This window comes from Cricetulus griseus, chromosome 4 (assembly GCF_003668045.3).
Source record: "Cricetulus griseus strain 17A/GY chromosome 4, alternate assembly CriGri-PICRH-1.0, whole genome shotgun sequence".
Classification (NCBI taxonomy): Eukaryota; Metazoa; Chordata; class Mammalia; order Rodentia; family Cricetidae; genus Cricetulus; species Cricetulus griseus.
Window position 1 is genome coordinate 173,856,315 of NC_048597.1, and position 17,020 is coordinate 173,873,334.

The window sequence follows — 17,020 nt, forward strand, 5'->3', positions numbered from 1 at the left end:
CAGGCAGGGCTACACAGTGAAACCCTGTCTCAGAAACAAAACAAATAATAAAAACCTCAAAAAGCAGGGTGGTGCGCCGGGCATTGGTGACGCACGCCTTTAATCCCAGCACTGGGGAGGCAGAGGCAGGTGGATCTCTGTGAGTTTGAGGCCATCCTGGTCTACAGAGCGAGTGCCAGGATAGGCTCCAAAGCTACACAGAGAAACGTTGTCTGGAAAAACAAAAAACAAAACAACAAAAGCAGGGTGGTGGGGACAGCCATTTGCTCTTATCTTTGAGAAGTGGCTGCTCATTAGTTTGGGTTGCTTCTTGATGGCTTCCTTGGAGGAAGGTGCCCTTCTTATTTGACGGCCACCCCTTTCTATAAGGGCTCAAAACTTGATTTGCATCTCATCAATTCTCAGCAGAACACAAACCCTGTTGCAGACTGCCTATCCCTCATCACCCAATCAACGCCTGCTGCTGGTTCCCTCTGTAAGGAGGGACAGCACCTGTTCCCTATCCATATAAAAGTTCCTCCAAGAAGCCACAGGAAGCCTTCTCTCACTGCCTTCCTGAAATGCAGATTGATGCAGAGCAGCACTACTACTATAATACACAATAAAACTATAATAACCCTGTAAATAATAATTGCACACATTCACATGTGTGGATATATACCCAAGTCTTACAGGGCAAATGTCTGAGCTGTCCTATTGAACCATGGAAGTCCTATTAACCACCAAAGTCCTATTAAAACTTTGTAGATAAACTACAAGCCAAAGGAACTTTCTTCCTTCAGCAGGCACTAGCAGGTGGCAATACTCAAAGTGCTTTGATTTTTGAGCTTCTATACTGACTGACATCCAGAGAAAGCCATCTTCTAGTTTTGTGACACTAAATACAAAAGCAGTTATTCAAAAACTGTAAAGTTAAGGTGCTCCAAAACCAAGTTATATTTAACACTTTCAGTGATGAGGTCACCATTTTTTTTTCCCATCCTCATTTAGTCTCTAGTATTCTGGTTTCTCTTCAGATCATATGAAATGCCTGCCTTTTCATAATTTTGTTTCTGTATATTCTCCATTAAGGGTGTATATGTGGAGTGGTTATGGGGGTGGGGTTGCGATCCCAAGTAGTTCTCTTCTGTCTCTGTCAAGTGGGCTGTTTGGTCTACTTAGCAGAGATAGAAAGGGGCACCTTTCCTGTGGAAAGGACTCTCCCACAACACTGCTGTTAGCAGGGACCTCAAGTGTGGTCCAGGGTTTAAGTGGTGAATGAGCATTTACCATTCCAAAGAGCATGAAATTCAAGACTCCTGTTGTATAGATTCTGCACACCATCCCCTCTTAATATACTTGTGAAGTAAAACTATTGTTTTGTTTTGTTTTGTTTTTTGGTTTTTTGGAGACAGGGTTTCTCTGTGCAGCTTTGGAGCCTATCCTGGCACTCGCTCTGGAGATCAGGCTGGCCTCGAACTCAAGAGATCCGCCTGCCTCTGCCTCCGGAGTGCTGGGATTAAAGGCGTGTGCCATCAACACCCGGCTAAAACTATTGTTTTGAAAACATTAACTATCATATACAGAAATAAAACTGATTCAATGGCAAAGAGGTAATTTGCAGTCCCCTGTGTTTTAAAAAGGAACCAATACAATTGAAAAATTCCAGTTACACGGCCTTCATAAAAATTAACAAAATCTAAGGATATGTTAAATGGACAACTTAAAGAAATTATGCCATATTCACCCAGATGTCATGTTTTTATTTTGTACTTCCAGTTACTTAGAATAAACATTTATCGGCTTCCAAGTTCAACTATTATTTGATCTAAAAGAATTTACTGAATAAAATGCTCAGTTCCAATGTATGCGAAAAAGATAAAACTACCTTGGGGTGTTTACGATAGAGGAAGAAGAAACAAGAGAAAAGGATACTATGATAGTTGTGTGGATGAAGTTAAACATGAGTCCCTGTTGACAGTCATCCCCGTGATTTGTCCACAGCCACAGATATCCACGCTGTACATGAGGTCCCAGGGTGGCTCATAAGAAGCTGATAACCCAGTGGGAACCGGGGCTTTTAAGGTCTATTAAAAACGTAACTTGCTCGAACAAAAACAAAACCCAAAGCAACCGAAACACCTGGATAAATGCTACAGTTAGCGACTCCTTGGCAACTCAGATCTAACCAAACGACTGGTGGACGATGAGAAAGAAATCGTGCGACGCTCTCAACAAAACCTATAAAACCCGTAAATTATGTTCGGCTCTGCGAATCGGCAGTTACTAGCACCTTTCGCATTTCCTAATATTGTATACAGCTCTGCATCCGCAGCCTTTTCATTCATTTATTGCCCTACACAAGATCTCCAGTGGCTCTCGGGGAATCGCCTCTTGTAAGGCTGCCCTGGCAGGAGATCAGAATGCCAAGCTTCTGGGTCGAGATCCCGCCCTCGCTCCTCAGACGGTAGGAACATCATGCGCTTAGACTTGCTTATTTAATTGCGGGATGGGAGAAGATCTAGTCCGAAGGGATGCGTCGAGCAGGCAGCCCGGGGTGTGATCTGTCCTTCGTGCGCCCCCAGAACGCACGCCCTCCCTAGGCCTGCCCTGCGCCCGCGCGCCCCAGGCCTCGTCTGCCCGCTAAGCACCCAGAGGATGCCCCCGTGAGGACCCCGCCCCTCCCGCGTCCACGCACCTGCGGCCCCGCCCCGGCCACGAACCTTCAGGTCCACGCACCTGCCCTGCCTTCCCTCCCGCCCCCCGCGCGCAGCCACCAAAGCGGCAGCCGCGCTCCTCCTCGGTCGCCCGGGTATCTAAAGGGGTCCGTCTCCGGCACCACAGCCAAATGGCTGAGCCTCCCTGGCCCGCTGCGCAGGCCGCCCATTGGACCCTGCCCCCCGCCGCCGCCACCACTATTGGCTGGCATCAGAAGCCTCGCCACTCGATTGGTTCGTGCTGCCGCCACTCCACGCCGGAGCCGTAGGTTCCGCCTCCACGGCGATCAGGTTAGTGTGCGCCGCGGGTGCTGGGGGCTCGAGAACCGAGCGGAGCTGGTTGAGCCTTCAAAGTCCTAAAACGCGCGGCCGTGGGTTCGGGGTTTATTGATTGAATTCCGCTGGCGCAGGATCCTCTGCAGAGAGAGAGAGCGCGAGAGATGGATATGGACAAACGGATTCATTTAGAGCTGCGGAACAGGACGCCCTCTGATGTGAGCATTTGCCAAAAATATCTCTGTCGGTCCATTCTCCTACTTTGTGTTATGTGTGCGTGTGTTTTGGGGGGGAAGGCACTTTTTTATGGAGGTGGGCTCCGAGGAGGTGTAGGGTTTAGGGTTGGACTGCAAATGAATTGCAAGGTTGGATGGGGGGGGGGTTGCAATGCCATCGGAGCATGTTCTGGCCACCGCTGCCGCTGCCCTTGGTGTGTGACTGACTACCTGTGCGTGTGCTCCCGCGTGTGCGGGTATGGGTGCGAGGGTGTGCGTACGAATGTGCACCCAGCGGGGGGCCGGCGGGGCGCACGCGTTCGGGTCGGAGGGAACGCTGCGATCTCACCCTCGTCCGAGCTCTCAGCTCCCACGACTCGCGTCTGGATGGAAAAGATGATTGAGGGGAGGAGAAGATGGGCTGCCTCCTGGATTAAACAACAAAAAGGGGGTGTTATATTTTAGAAACGTACCCCCCTTTCCGCCCCCTCTCGCGCCTGCCCCCTCCCTTTGCCGTCTCTTTCGCTCGCTGGTTCTCTCGCACACAATAAGTTTTGGGAATCGCGAGTCCGGTTTAGTTTCTGATCAATGTGGCCCGAGGCCCCCGGGGACAGCGCGTGGGGACCCGGCTGCTGCGGAGTTGGGAGATGGCTCGAGTTTAAAGCGCGTCTTCGTTTCTCTGCGGGGATGAGGCGAGAGGTGGGGAGCCATATTTGTAACTTTGTCGTGTTCGTGAACGCGCCCTTTCTCTCCCTCCCTCTCTTTCTCTGCCTGCCTTCCTTCTTCTCCTTTCTCTCTCACTCTTTCCACCCCACCTTTGGGCCAGATGCTGTCTTTTCTCCCTTCTTCTTCGCGGAAAGGGGGGGGGTTACCTTAGAAGGAGGGGGAGGGATTGTGGAGTGTGCAAATGCTCAGATAATCCTCACGCCTCCCCAACCACGAGCGATCGCTAGTGTAAGTTGCCCAAAGGCTGCGTCCCGGTGAGCCTCTGGCCCCCGGCTACCTCCCCAGATGCAAGCCTTGGCACCCTGATACCCCAACGGCACCAGTTACCCCACCTCCGGGTCCCTGCTTCTCCCGGGGTGGGCTCCCTGGCAGCCATTCGGCGCCTGATTAATAAATGGGCACGGGAAACTTTATCAGGACCCGAGGTGCCCAGAGCTGGTGCTGCTTTGGGGACCGGCCGGGTCTACATTCTTGCGGGCACGGCTGGCACGCAGCTCTGGAATGGGCAGTTCGTCTGGCCGTAGCCGTTATGGATTGGGTAGCGGCGGGAGTATGGCAGGAGGAAACTTACACCGGTGGGAATAGGCAGGCTGGGCGCTAGCCCACTGCAATGGGAAGTGAGGGTGGGTGGGTGACTCGAACGCTACTGTTTATTTTTGTCTCCCTCTCGCTTTCACACACTCGTGTTGTCTGCGAGTTGGTCCATCCGAGAGACCCTAAGCTCTGGGGTGGAAACCCCGGCCGGCTTCCCTTCAAGGTCCGGTCGTGAGGAGAAGGGGCTCGCGGGCGGGAAGATCCTCTAGGTCCAGCCTGGGTGTTCGGGGTTCGGGCGAGTTGGGGGGCTCGCGCAGCACGTTGCACTGACCCTGTCGCCCCGCCAGCCACTTGGCCCCTCGAATCCTGACAAAGGCAGGCCTCGTTTCCTCTTTTCCCCTAGTTCCTCCCTCCAAACCTGAGTAAGACTTTTGAAAACAAGCTCCTTTCTGCCGTCCGCCCATCCTCACGCAGTTGTGCACTGGAGACGTGCTACAGCCTTATGGCGCGCAGGGCGGAGAGGAGGGGGCGCCGCCGGCAGCAAGTCCTGCCGCGGGGCACGGCCGGTGGCGTCCCGACCCAGCCCCGGTGCCCGATCCCGGAGGTGGAGGGGGCTGGGTGTGGTGCTGGGGGAGGGGGCCGAAGGCGGGCTTCCCGCGTACTTTCCGGAAGACCCCTGTATGTAGTTGGGGGGCTTCGGGGTCTCGGCGAGTAAGTGCGCATAAGCGCCGGGCCGGGCCGGGCCGAGAGACCCACAGTACTAGCCAACCCGGAGCGAATCAGAAAGCGGGTCGAACCGGCTCTTTAAACTTCCCCGAGTGTGTGCACTGGGGGAGGGGCGGGCGCTCCGGGCTGGGCGCGATTTCTCACGCTTCGCCCCCTCGCCTCGAGTCCCCGGCCCACTCGCCGGCCCCGGGGCTCCTGGCGGGGTGGGGCGCGCGGGTGGCGGGGGAGGGGGCACTTGCTGCACATGGGGGAGGGGAGGGCAGAAAGCTCTCGAAAGAGGGACAAAAGGGGTGGGGGAGGAGGAACTGGCTTTTTTTGTTGTTGTTTTTCTGGTTTTTTGTTTTTTCAAATAAACGTTTTTGGAAAGCAGATCGTTCCGGGGAACCTCCCTCCCCAGAGTATCCCCCACGCACCCACCTTCTGCTACCTCTCTCCCAAGTCGCATCTCGGGGACTGGTGGCCGCGACGCCGCTGAACTAGGACGAGCAGCCATGTTTCCCGGGGCGCCGGCGGCCCGCCCCTCCCCCACGGCGGCCGCGGACCCGACTCGGCGGGGACCCGGGTGCCCCAGCGGAGGGGATCCGGGCGCGCACAGGCGCAGCAGAAGCCCGGCGGCGCCGGCCTGGGGATCGGGTCTGAAGAGAGCGCGGCGGGCCAGGGGCCCTCGACCTGCTCGGACCTGCAGACCCCTGTCTGTCCTCGCCATTTGCACTGCTAGGCCGGCGGGAGACCCAGCCCCAGGGTGCCTGGCATTCTCGGGGTACAGAGACGGCCGGCCCCGGCTCTATGCCGGTGGCTCGCCTGCTGGGCGCCGAGCTGCCATTTTGTCACCGTGTCTGTTGTCGCGCTGGGGGGGGGGGGCGAAAGGCTTGCGCCATCGCCCCGACGGCCGCCCTCCAGCGAGGTGGCTTCTGGGGGAACTGTCCCCAGGGACACCCCACCCCACTTTTGCGTTTGGCCTTATGGGGGCCCCCACCCTGCGCCCGGGGTCTGAGGATCCCGAGGGTATCGCAGCCCTGAGAAGGTGACGATCTCCTTAGCCAGTCCTGTCCCGTGCCCCCCCCCGCCCCCCGCCGCCGCCGCCTTGGCTCCCTGCCTCCAACCCCCCCCCCCCCCGCGCTCGGTTTTCCGCCGTGGCTCCCGCTGCGCTCTGCACGTAGTGAAAGGTGGCCTTGAAGGCGAAACGATCGCTCTGGTGTTTGCGCCTTCGGCGGAAATGATGGGGTGGTGTTTGGGGGGTGGGGGTGAAACTGGAGGGCGGGAGGGGGGCTCAAGCTCGCCAGTCTGGTGGCCCTAACTGAAGTCGAGGGCGTCGGCCTCCTACCCGGGAGGGACGAGTTGTCGGGATGCGTTGGGGAAACGCCCTCCGGGGCTGGGCTCCCTAGAAAGGTTGGTCGAGTTTCAGGTGGGTGTCCAGCACCCTGCAGGTTGGGGGAGCTCTCTCGCTATTTATCCTTTGCCCCCCTCTCCTTTTTTCCTTTTTGTTTTGGCGGGGAAGGTAGCTAACTACAAAGTAAACCTCCACCCTAAACCGAAAGAGAATAGGACTTTCCTTTAAAAAAAAAAAAGTAATCTTTTTGTGTTGACTTAAGACTCAGGCAATTTGTTCCCATTGCTGGTCCGGATGTGGGACTTAAGCGTGTGGTAGGCACCTCCCTGGCTGTAGGCTAGTGTCTGCATGCAGAGTCTAACTTCCATGGAAGTGTCCGGCAAAGGCTGCCTTCAGAGCCAGCGTCTACTTTGACCTCTGGAATCTATTGCATTTTCCCCCCAGCTTGACTTACTGCCTAATTGGGTTCAAGTGGCCCGGTATTTGCTCCAGTTTATGCAAGCCAAGCAGGGACTCTGGGGCAGAGAACTGAGTGAGACCTTGGTGTGGTGGTGATCAGTTGAGTCTTGTGACTGGCAGCCGCTGCTACTTGTTTTGAATCTGAAGGTTCCGTGGTGAGACTGAGTTCTGAAGCCACACAGACCTGGGTTTGGGTTCACCAGCTACACGGAGGTAGGGTACTAACCTGTGGTCTGGGACAGATTACCTCAGTTTACCTCCAAAGCTTTGCACATATGTCCTGCAAGATAGGGACAGTGCTGCTTTCTCAGCAAGTGACAAAAATTGGTTTGATTTGGCCCTTAGCAGGTGCTTTGTATAGTCTCAGATGCTGGGGAGTGGTAAGGGATAACTTAAGGCATCCTGGAGGCTTAAAATAACTAACAACTCCAACAATAATAGTGGGTGCTTACATAGCTTCTTACTGTGTCTGGCATGTTGCTAAGTGGATTACACACATCAGTTAATTTATCCTCACAAGGGCACTATGTTAAGTACTGTTGTTATTCTTATATTAAATGTAAGGGAATTGAGGCAGGGCTCCAGGTCACTGCCAGCGCAGAATGGGATTCTAGTGCTAGTGCGTTGTTTATGCTCAGTGCCTGTACTGCCTTGGAGCACCTTTACTAGTTGTATTTTTGTGATGCACCATGGGGAAGGGCTCTTTTCTCCTCCAGCCTTGGAGTTATGCCACCTTGTTAGCAAGAGGCTGGGTTCGGGTTTGTTGGTATTGAGGACATTGAAACAAAGCATGGCTTCCTGTTGAAGCTTTAGGTGGGACACACAGGCGGGGTGGGGTGGGATTTTAAGGGGGATCCTTACCTTGGTTTCACATATAAATATATATCGTTTTAGGGTGCAATGAATCTAGCCTCAGACGTTGTGGCACACAGAGTAATGAGAAGACAAGCAGGAGCTATTCTTAGCTAGTAGATATACAGACATAAATATATATATTGCATTTCCTGTTTTTATTAGTCTTTTCTACAGAAAGAAAAAAAATTCTGGACAGATAGTGTTGGGGTGTTAGTGTGCTAATAACACTGCCTGGAGTCCACCTAACCCTGCCTGCAGTTCCTTAGGGATGGGCAAAGCAGAAGAGACAAGCTCCCTGCTGTGAGGATGGGTCACCTAGAGCTCAAAGTCAACCTCCCGAGGCCATCTGTGTGGACAGTAGAGAACGCAGGTTGTGTAGTTCTGTAGTTCACTAAGGCCCAAACATGACCTATATTACCAGATCACCAAGGGAGCTGGTGAAATGCAGATTCCAGGGCTCCGCCCCCTGGGTATAGGTTTCCTACCGGGTCACTGAACTGCAGCTAAGTGGCTTGTCTTTATGCCACATGAGTTGAAAACAATTTGTATTTATAAACAACAAGGGATTTGATTTGGGGCACGAACCTTTGAATCCTCCTCCTTACAAATTGCGCTTGTCACTTGAACAGACTTGTATTACCAGAAGAAAAAAAAATGTGTACCAGTTATATTTTGAACTTGATCAATAAAAGAATTACAGGGATATGTGTATCCTTTTGTCATAAAAGCACCTGTGTTGTGTTCTCCATTTTTTTGCTTCTTGGTGAAGTTTACTGCCTGGAAAGTTTGTTGGTTTAGCAGGCTGGGGAGCCCCCCTGGGGTCCTGTGCTTTGATTGTTTTTAAGTATGTAGCAAGTTCTACATTTGACTGTGCTTTGTGGATTTTCCAAGACCTTCTGTATATACCTTTAAACTAGTCTGATCCTCACAGAAATGGGCTCCAGCTCACCAGCCTCCCTGGAAGGTGTTCTCATTCCTGGCTCCCTATGGAGCAAGCCTCTGTCTCAGAGGTGGAGGAGAACTTTAAACCACTAGATTCCAGGCTTTGAGGCCTACTGAAGGCAGAGCTGCTGTGTAGCCAGTGGCTGACATCAGGATCAGCACAGCTCACTGAAAACCCCAGGTCACCCCTGACACCTCCTTCTCATGCCTGCTGCTTGACCACAGTGCATGCATGCTTTCTGGGGTGACAACCCACAGCAAAGCAAATGGCTTTGGGTTCAAAACATTTTTCCAGTTGCAACTTCTTAATTCTCGAACTACTGAGGAGCCGTGGAATGTGAAGTTCCCAGACCCTGTCCCCCCTTGGCTGGGGACATACCAGCTGCCTCTCAAGGTGACTTGGGGACTTCTGCAGTTAACCATCCTTCCTGCTTAAAGCGCAGTGGGAAAGGCGCCTGACTCACCACACCGAAGAGCTGGGAGGTGTTTACATCAGCTGTCTGCTTGTCCCTCTACCCTCTCTACTCTGGAGCCCAGAGCTAGGAGCTGAGTGCCTAGTAATTAGGGTCTGATGGAAATGAACTCGGTCCAGCATTCTGGCCTGAATTCTGACTTGGAGATATCCCTTTTGGCTCTGTTCTCCTAGTACCTACCCTCCATCACTGCCCAGCACTCGGTTCCCACAGACAGGTAGAGAACCACAAACTTGAGTCTTACATTACATTGGGACATAATTATACAACTAACACTGAACACCCAGCGTGTTTGGAAGAAAGGGCTTCTGACTGAAATAGAGGTGGTTGTTCAGAACATCTCATTTAATAAAACTGGTTGAAGCCCGATGAGCAAAGCACCCATGGCCTTCATCCACCTTCCTAGGCATGGAAACAGCCTCCTTAAATAGAACCAATTGTCAGATGATGCTAGTGTCTTCATTCTATCCTCTTCCATACCCCACAGCTGGGAGGGGGGAGAGCACTCAAACTGATTTTGTTTTAGCTCCATGCTGTGCAACTCCCCCCACCCTCCCATCCCAATTCTACCATTTTCTTTACCAAACTGGTTCCAGGCAGCAGGTTTAAAAGATAACCCTACTCTACTAATTACTTACTCTATTGTGGATTACAGCCCCCGCCCCTCCCCCAGAGGTATTTGCATTTTGAGAGTCTGGTTTAGTGAGGAAATTATTGAGAACCATTAGAAACTTGGATGCACTCCTCAGCTTTGTCATTAACTTGAGTTGGACGAGTTGTTCAGCGTCTGTCTTCTCACCATCTAAAATGAACGGGTGTGTGTTTAGGGCTTGGGGTGTATGTAACTCACTAGTAGACAGAGCTGGGCTCTATTTTCCGTACTGCGTAAACCAGATGTAATCCCAGCACTTAACTGCAAGCACAGCACTTCAGGGGAATCAGAAATTGAAGGCCGTCCTCCGCTACATACTACATACATGAGTTTAAGGTTAGCTTGTGCTACATAAGACCCTGTCCAAATATATAACTTGGGGATGCTGCATTAGCTCAGTGGTATTCAGACTTTTTGAACCCACTAGTAACATGATTCATACTGTTGCCCAGCATATATATATATATATATATATATATATATGTTATTTTTAAAACACTAACACTTGATTCATCGAAAAGAAAATACAAAAGTTTAGATTTAAGTTGATTTCACGCTTTATTACTGTTTGAAAAATTTAAAGTTGTATATTAAGATTCCTTCAACTGTTTCATAGTTTGGTTTGGGAATAGAGCGTGCCTTTCAGAGCCGTGTATTTTCTCAGCAGTAAGGCAACAGTGCTTTTCTTAATTTCATAACAGCCCACTGCTGGTCCCTCTGGTCCCCAGCTGTTCTACCCCCAGACAACTTCATGGTAAAAGTTGCCATTAGCTTAAGTGCCTATCCTGGGTGGGGGCCTGCCAGAGTGATTGGCTATGCCAGTGCTCTTTGCTACTGTGTCTCTCCTTAGCCCTTCTTCATGCCTACACTATGAAAGGCACCCACACTTTCTTTCACAGAGTCAGAAAGTTTTAGAGAAGGGTACCTGGTGTGTCTCTGTCACTTCCAGTCTAGCAGTCTCTAAAGTGAGGCTGTCATCGTATCTACCAACAGTCTCTGGCACCGTAAGTACTGCTGCTATGCTAGATGTGATGGCTGGCAGTCACTGAGAGAGAGAGAGAGAGAGAGAGAGAGAGAGAGAGAGAGAGAGAGAGAAATGAGGCTAGTGTGGCAGTCGTAAAGCACTTGCCACACTGCCTTGATGTGAGTTCAAATCTTCATAACCCACCTAAAAGCTGGAGGTGTGGGGGTGTGACATGAGCATCTGTAATCTGGGGCTCCAGAGAGGTGGAAACAGACAAGACCATCTATGGAAGCCTGCTATATACAACAGAAAAACAACAGACCCTGTCTCAAACAAGGTGCAATTCAAGGACCAGATGTCAGCTTGCCAGAAGCAGCAGTTCAGTGGCCACTGTAGATCCTAGGAACCACTGTAGGTCCAGAAGAAGCAGCTGCAGCCTTGCAGAGCAGCCCAGCCCTCAGCCCTCAGCCCTGCATTGCCCCCACCCCCATCGTTTCTACAGAGGGTGATGTATCTTCAGCCCTCCCTCGGCAGCTCCTTTTCTCACTGCACAGAAGCATCCTCTTAGATTGCCTCCTGCTCCTTCACCCTCTCCCATCCTGAGACAGCTTCCTCAAGAAAAGCTGGTCTCCTGGTTTCCTAAGCCGTCCTCATTACCTTCCTTTCTCAGTGGTCCTGCGGTCTCCTGGGTGTGTGTGTGTGTGTGTGTGTGTGTGTGTGTGTGTGTGTATGCCATGCTCCTAGAGATCAAAGGACAATTGGAGTTGCTTCTGTTCTTCCACCATGTGGGTCCTGGGAATTAAACTCGGGCAGTCAGGGTTAGTAGCAGGCACCTTTGTTTACCCTCTGAGCCATCTCTCCTAGTTGGCCTCTCTCTATAGATTCTTTTCTAGCTGAGGATGCCTCTGTGGTTGGTCTTAGAGCACTAGACCTGGACAGGGGCAGCAATCCGGAGGCTGAGATAGGAGGATCACAAAGTCAGCCTGGGCTATACAATCAAGAACTTGACTCAAAACAAAACAAAAACCTAAACCCCATCATTGAGGTGGGTCCCTCTGTTTGTAGCTGCTGTCTCCTGTCTTTTAGATTACTGTAACTGCATTTACCATTCCTGTCTCCTCTCTAAGTAGCTTTGCTTCCTGGCGATAGCTCTGGGGATTCGTCAGCCTTCATTTCTTTGCTTGCATGACTCCTAGACTTTTGTGAATATATCATTCCGTCTTTCTGGACATATCCTTATGGTTCCGGCTACTTTCTAAGTTTCTAACATATTAAACTCAGTTGACTGTGGCACCCAGGCCCCCTTTATTCTACTTTATTCTCCTTCCCTAAGACATCTCACTTATTGATAACTGCAGATACTGAGTGCCTGGGCTGTGATGTTTACCTGGGTCTCCATCCCAGCAGCACCCTGCACTCAAGTCCAAAGGAAACCCATGGCCTCTGTACCCTGTCTGCCCACCCCTCCTTTCCACCCACCGCATGTCCTATTTACAACACTGTCTTCCTTTCTATCCCAGTTAGCCTCCCCACGGCACAGTTCTGGTCTCTTTGAAGCCAGGCTTCAACCAAAAAGATCTGATCAAAGCACAGATAATGTTTGGGGGGTGGGCAGGTTGTTGTTTGTTTGATTTTGTTTGTTGCCATCCTGTGTGTAAAATTTACTATTGGGATAAAGTTTAAAAATCATTAGTAAGATCAGCAAGGTTCACTTGGTTCAGCCCTGCTGGCCCATTAACTGGTCTTTCCCCTCACTGGGGCTTCTCTAGCAACTTTTCCCTCTCCAGAATCCCAGCCACTCCGGCCACAGTTGCAGCTGATTCTCTCCTCCCCTTCCTTCCTGGGAGGGTTGAGATCGGATTCTTTTGTTGTAAAACTTTCATAGGATTTTCCCTTGTAATTGCACATTCCTGGCCCTGTTAATTAGCATCTCTTTCCCTTGGGGGAAAGCCAGTGTGCTGTGTGCTTTAAGGGACCTGGGTTTCCTTTACCCTGGGGTCTCCCCAGAGCTCAGCAGTGTACCTACTTTAGAGTGTTGGAGCGAAGGGCCAATGGTACTTTCATGGATTGGTGTTAAACCGACTGTCTGGTGGGCTGGAGCTGGAAGCCCTGCTGATTATCAGAAGTTTCCGATTGAGGTGCCTCATGGTGGATGATGTACAGTCTCTCAGCACATCAGAGGGCTTCCCATTTTTTCCAAATTTTTTTTCAATTTCTTTTGTTTAGGAGTAAAAAGTTAGAAATCAAACGTTAGAATGTCTACCTTCCATTTGTTTTGTTGCTTTTATTTCTCACCATCTGATGTGGTTTGGTTATCTCACTTTGTCAACTAAAACTTCCAGGTTCCAGTCAACGAAGGACAGATTGAGGATCCAGAAAGCAACCTGGCCTTTAAACAGTGTTCATGTCATATGGCCCTGGCTACTCTCATTTCCTGTATAGCTCAAGCCAGCCTTAAACTTAAGGCAATGAATGGTCCTGCCTCAGCTTCCCAAGCAACATCATAGATACATGGTATCACACCTAGTCATTATTTTTATTTTTTTGAGATAAGCTTTCACTGTGGTAGTCAAAGATAGCCCCCAATTTGTGATCCTTCTGCCTCAGCTTTGGAAATGCTGGGATTACAGATGTATACCACCAGGTACCCCATCCTTCCCCCTTTTCCTAGACATGGTGACCTTGTTATATTGCCATGGCTGGCCTTGAATTCATGAACTCATCATATCCCTGCCTCAGCCTACCAAAGTAACTGTGGCCTTAGGTATGTGCCACTGTACCCAACTGCTTTTCTGTCTTTTAATAATGGATTGTTTACATATAAGCATGCACTAAATACCTCAAAACAAAAATGAAGAAGACATTTAGAAAATATTCCAAGCAGTAAATGTTTCTTCCCTGTGCCAAGTGGATTATCCTTGACAGTTGAGTGAAGACTCATGTCAAGCATTTTCTTTCCCCCCTCCCTCCCTCCAACTTATTTTATGTGCATTGGTGTGGAGGAGTCAGATCCCCTGGAACTGGAGCTACAGATGGCCGTGAGCTATCTTGGGGAGTTTGGGGAATTGAACCAGCCCCCCCCCTTGGAAGAGCAGCCAGTGCTCTTAACCTCTGAGCCATCTCTCCAGCCCCCTTTCTTTTTTTTTCCTTGAGACAGGGCTGTCCTGGAACTCTCAGATTTGCCTGCCTTTGCCATCTAAGTACTGTGATAAAAAGCTTTGTGCCATCTCACCTGGCTTGCTTCCTTTATTTTTAACTTGGTTATAAAAGTCCATGCTGTAAAAGAAGTGCCCATATCATGCCAGACACTGTCTATGTGCTGATCTTCCCTGCCCTGGCATGGTGGGGTGGGGGAGCAGTGGAGGACAGTCACAGTCCCAATAGTAAGCTAGCCTGCTTGAGGCATCAAGCTCACCAAAGGCCACTGCTGAATGGCAGCTTGATGGGTTGGTTAGTCTGTGTGTGCAGATCCCACCACTCTGATTCTCCTGAAGGTCCCACAGACATGTGCCCTAGGTTTTCCTTGCAGATAGCCTTCGAAGCAGGAGGGGGGCATAGTGAGAGAATCTCATTCCCATATACCAGACTCAGGGCCAGTGGGTTCCTGGGTGATTTTTTCTTTCTTTTCTTTGTCTGAGAACATCACTAGGGAAAGAAATGCAGCAGGCTGGAAGATTGGAAATGGGAGGGAAGGATGAGACTCAGATGGCGTGTGTGTGTGTGTGTGTGTGTGTGTGTGTGGTGTGTGTGTGTGTGTGTGTGTCTACAACAAAGTCCTGACTCTGCAGCCAGACACAGGGCCCAGGCCTGGATTTCTCCATTCAGCTGCCTCTCTGCAAAAGTCGTGAGGACTGTGGAGGGGGCTGGCAGTTTGGAGGCAAAGATCTGTTACAGTAAATTTAGAGGGATCAGACACCTGGAGGAGGGACACAGTCCGTATACCAGAACTCTAACCAGCTCACCACCTTCCCCTGACCTTACAGGAGACCAACATGGTGTGGCTATGAAGAAAAGTAAGAGAGGACCCCAAAGTCAAATTTCCTGCCCATCAGCCATGTCCAAAGCACTGGCACCAGAATAAGGCTAGGTTCTCCTAAGCCATTTGCACAGCAAACTTATTTAATTGCCATCTGTTCCTGTGTCCTGGGTGGCTTGGGTGGGGCAGAGGTGTGGGAGGACTAGATTGCAGAGGGTGCTGATGCCTGTGTCTTGCGGTGGAGCTCGGGTGATAGACAGGAGGGAAAAAATGTGGTTAGTGACTCAGATTGCAGCCTCATCTGGGCACCAGAACTACCAGGAGAGTATCTGAGGAACTTCCCAGGCTCTACCCCAACTGCTGAATCTGTCTCTGGGTGGTACCCGAATGCACGTATTTTTAGAAAGCTCTAGGGGATACTTGAAGGCACAGTTGGGTATAGCCACGTTGAAGCAGGGTGCAGACTTGTCAGTAGATGGGAATGTTAAATGAAGTAAAAGAGGGAAACAGCTCAGTCCAGGCTTTAATGTGCTGGGATACAAGGACCCATTTCTTGGCCTCTGTCTCTCTCCCTGTCCCTACCATGTATTCATGCTGAATTTAAACATGCCCACGTTCTGTGCACCACATATGTGGGGTTTATTATGTACCTGTCTACAAGGCTGACGCTACTGAGTGTGACCAAGAGTGGACCTGGGGCCTGGGGAGATGGCTTAGTTGATGAAATGCCTGCTGTGCGAGCACGAGGGCTCAGATCCCCAGCACCCATACAAAAGCTGGGCATAGTAATACAGATCTGTTATTCTAGTACTGAGGGGTTGGCTGAAACAGGATCTCTGAACTCACTGGCTGGCCAGCCTAGCCCAATCAGTGACCTCCAGATTCAGTGAGAGACCCTACTTACTCGCCTGGGAAAGCTAGATGGAGAGCAATTGAGGAAGAACATCAGATGTTGATCCACACAAAAATGTGTGCACAGCACTCAGGGACTTGGTCATTTTCTTAGTCCCAGAGAAATGAAAGGGCCAGGAGGCTTTTGGGAGGAAAGCAGGGCAGCTGGGTCCAGGCAATGTCTTCAGGATATCAGTGGGTCCCTTCTGGGCTTCAGGTACCGTCTCTGTAAAGTGGCAAATAACAGCAATGCCTTTTTCTAGGGTCTGTGTCTAGGATGGAAAGAGGATGGTTTGCACCAGGTGTGTGGAGGCAGAGCCCAAGGGTTAGATTCCTCTCATGTGGTGACGGCACTGTTCGGGCAGCCAGCCGAGCTGAAGAAGGCTGTGCCGGTTGTCTGCTGTGTGGTCGGGGAAAGTTCTTCTACTCTCAGAAGGGACCTCACACTCAGCTTCTAAAGCAGGTGGGAGACCCGAGAAAAGAGCCTCTGGGTTGAGGAGGGACGTATGAACACAGGCAGCTTCCGGCATGCTCTGCTCTGGAACTCTCAGGGATGAGACTACCTGACTGGCCTTTTCTATAGCAGCTGTCCCAGGGCATCATCCCTTCTGCTTCTCCACAGAGCTTTGGACTGCTGTTTCTCTCATCCTTTATCTTTCAAACAGCTCCCCAGAGGCCCCTTCCCCAGGAAGTCCTACTGAACCCACTGGAGGGAGGGTACCCTCTGCCTCTGCCCAGGTGCACAGTCTGTCTCCCCAGCGGACTCCCACAGTACCTCATGGGAGTGTGCAGTTCATCTGGTCAGTGTTTCTTTGTACATTTGCAACGGAGTAGCATATTGAGGGTGTGTGGGGTCCAGTGTGACTCCCACATAGTTGGAACAAGGAGGCTCCCTGGTGACAGAGGTGCTTCTCAGCCTCCTGCCCGGCTGCCTGTGAGAAGGGACCCCATCCACAAGCAGGACTAGGAGCTGCCTTCCTCTACTGCAGGTCTCCCCTTGTCATGAGGATTGGATGTTGCCTAGGGTAGTGGGCTGACAGTGTGCTGGCCTCCTCAGCTGGCTCTGGGAGGCTGAGGAAGCTGCTGCAGGGGCTGGCCTGCAGCCATGGCAAGCAGTTATGCTCATAGATGTAGTGAGTGAATGCCGGTGTGTCTGTTCTTCAGAGTACAACCATGATTCTGGGGCAGTTTCTGACCAACACTCTGGATTGCTGTTTGGGATGGGGTGGCAGGAGCCCAGTTGGAATGTAGGTGTCCTCTTAAGCCACAAGGATACTGGGTTCAGGGCACATGTTTGTTTTCTGG

General features: G+C 51.1%; 2 protein-coding genes across 6 annotated transcripts in view; one reads left to right on the forward strand and one right to left on the reverse strand.

Annotated features, from left to right (window-relative positions):
- Positions 1-1,721: 1,721 nt before the first annotated feature.
- On the reverse strand, positions 1,722-6,248 carry LOC113835543. Of its 5 annotated transcripts, none has more exons than XM_035443751.1 (4): positions 5,591-6,248; positions 3,734-3,866; positions 3,419-3,615; positions 1,722-3,112 (listed from the first exon to the last, which is right to left on the reverse strand). In XM_035443751.1, exons 1-4 carry the CDS (start codon positions 5,877-5,879, stop codon positions 3,081-3,083), a joined length of 651 nt encoding a protein of 216 aa, XP_035299642.1. In that variant the 5' UTR covers positions 5,880-6,248; the 3' UTR covers positions 1,722-3,080. The 5 variants fall into 5 exon arrangements, 3 of the variants coding, with proteins under 3 accessions (XP_035299642.1, XP_035299643.1, XP_027270612.2); XM_035443752.1 differs by having other exon boundaries at positions 3,537-3,615; positions 5,591-6,246; XR_004769627.1 differs by lacking the exons at positions 3,734-3,866; positions 5,591-6,248 and adding an exon at positions 4,866-5,579.
- The window catches only part of Anp32a (acidic nuclear phosphoprotein 32 family member A), a 38,635-nt gene continuing 24,672 nt past the window's right edge, over positions 3,058-17,020 (forward strand). Inside the window, exon 1 of the mRNA XM_027414810.2 lies at positions 3,058-3,190. Coding sequence (XP_027270611.1) covers positions 3,137-3,190 — 54 coding nt within the window. The 5' untranslated portion in view covers positions 3,058-3,136. The remainder of the gene's footprint in view (positions 3,191-17,020) is intronic.

What these genes read in the sequence shown, in the direction of transcription:
- LOC113835543 (XM_035443751.1), bottom strand. Translation starts at nt 5,879, where the DNA reads ATGGCGAGGACAGACAGGGGTCTGCAGGTCCGAGCAGGTCGAGGGCCC. An exon ending in TGGGAGAGAGGTAGCAGAAG is followed by an intron (nt 3,867 to 5,590) that starts GTGGGTGCGTGG and finishes TCATCCCCGCAG; the next exon opens with AGAAACGAAGACGCGCTTTA. An exon ending in ACGCGGGAGCACACGCACAG is followed by an intron (nt 3,113 to 3,418) that starts GTAGTCAGTCAC and finishes CTCTCTCTGCAG; the next exon opens with AGGATCCTGCGCCAGCGGAA.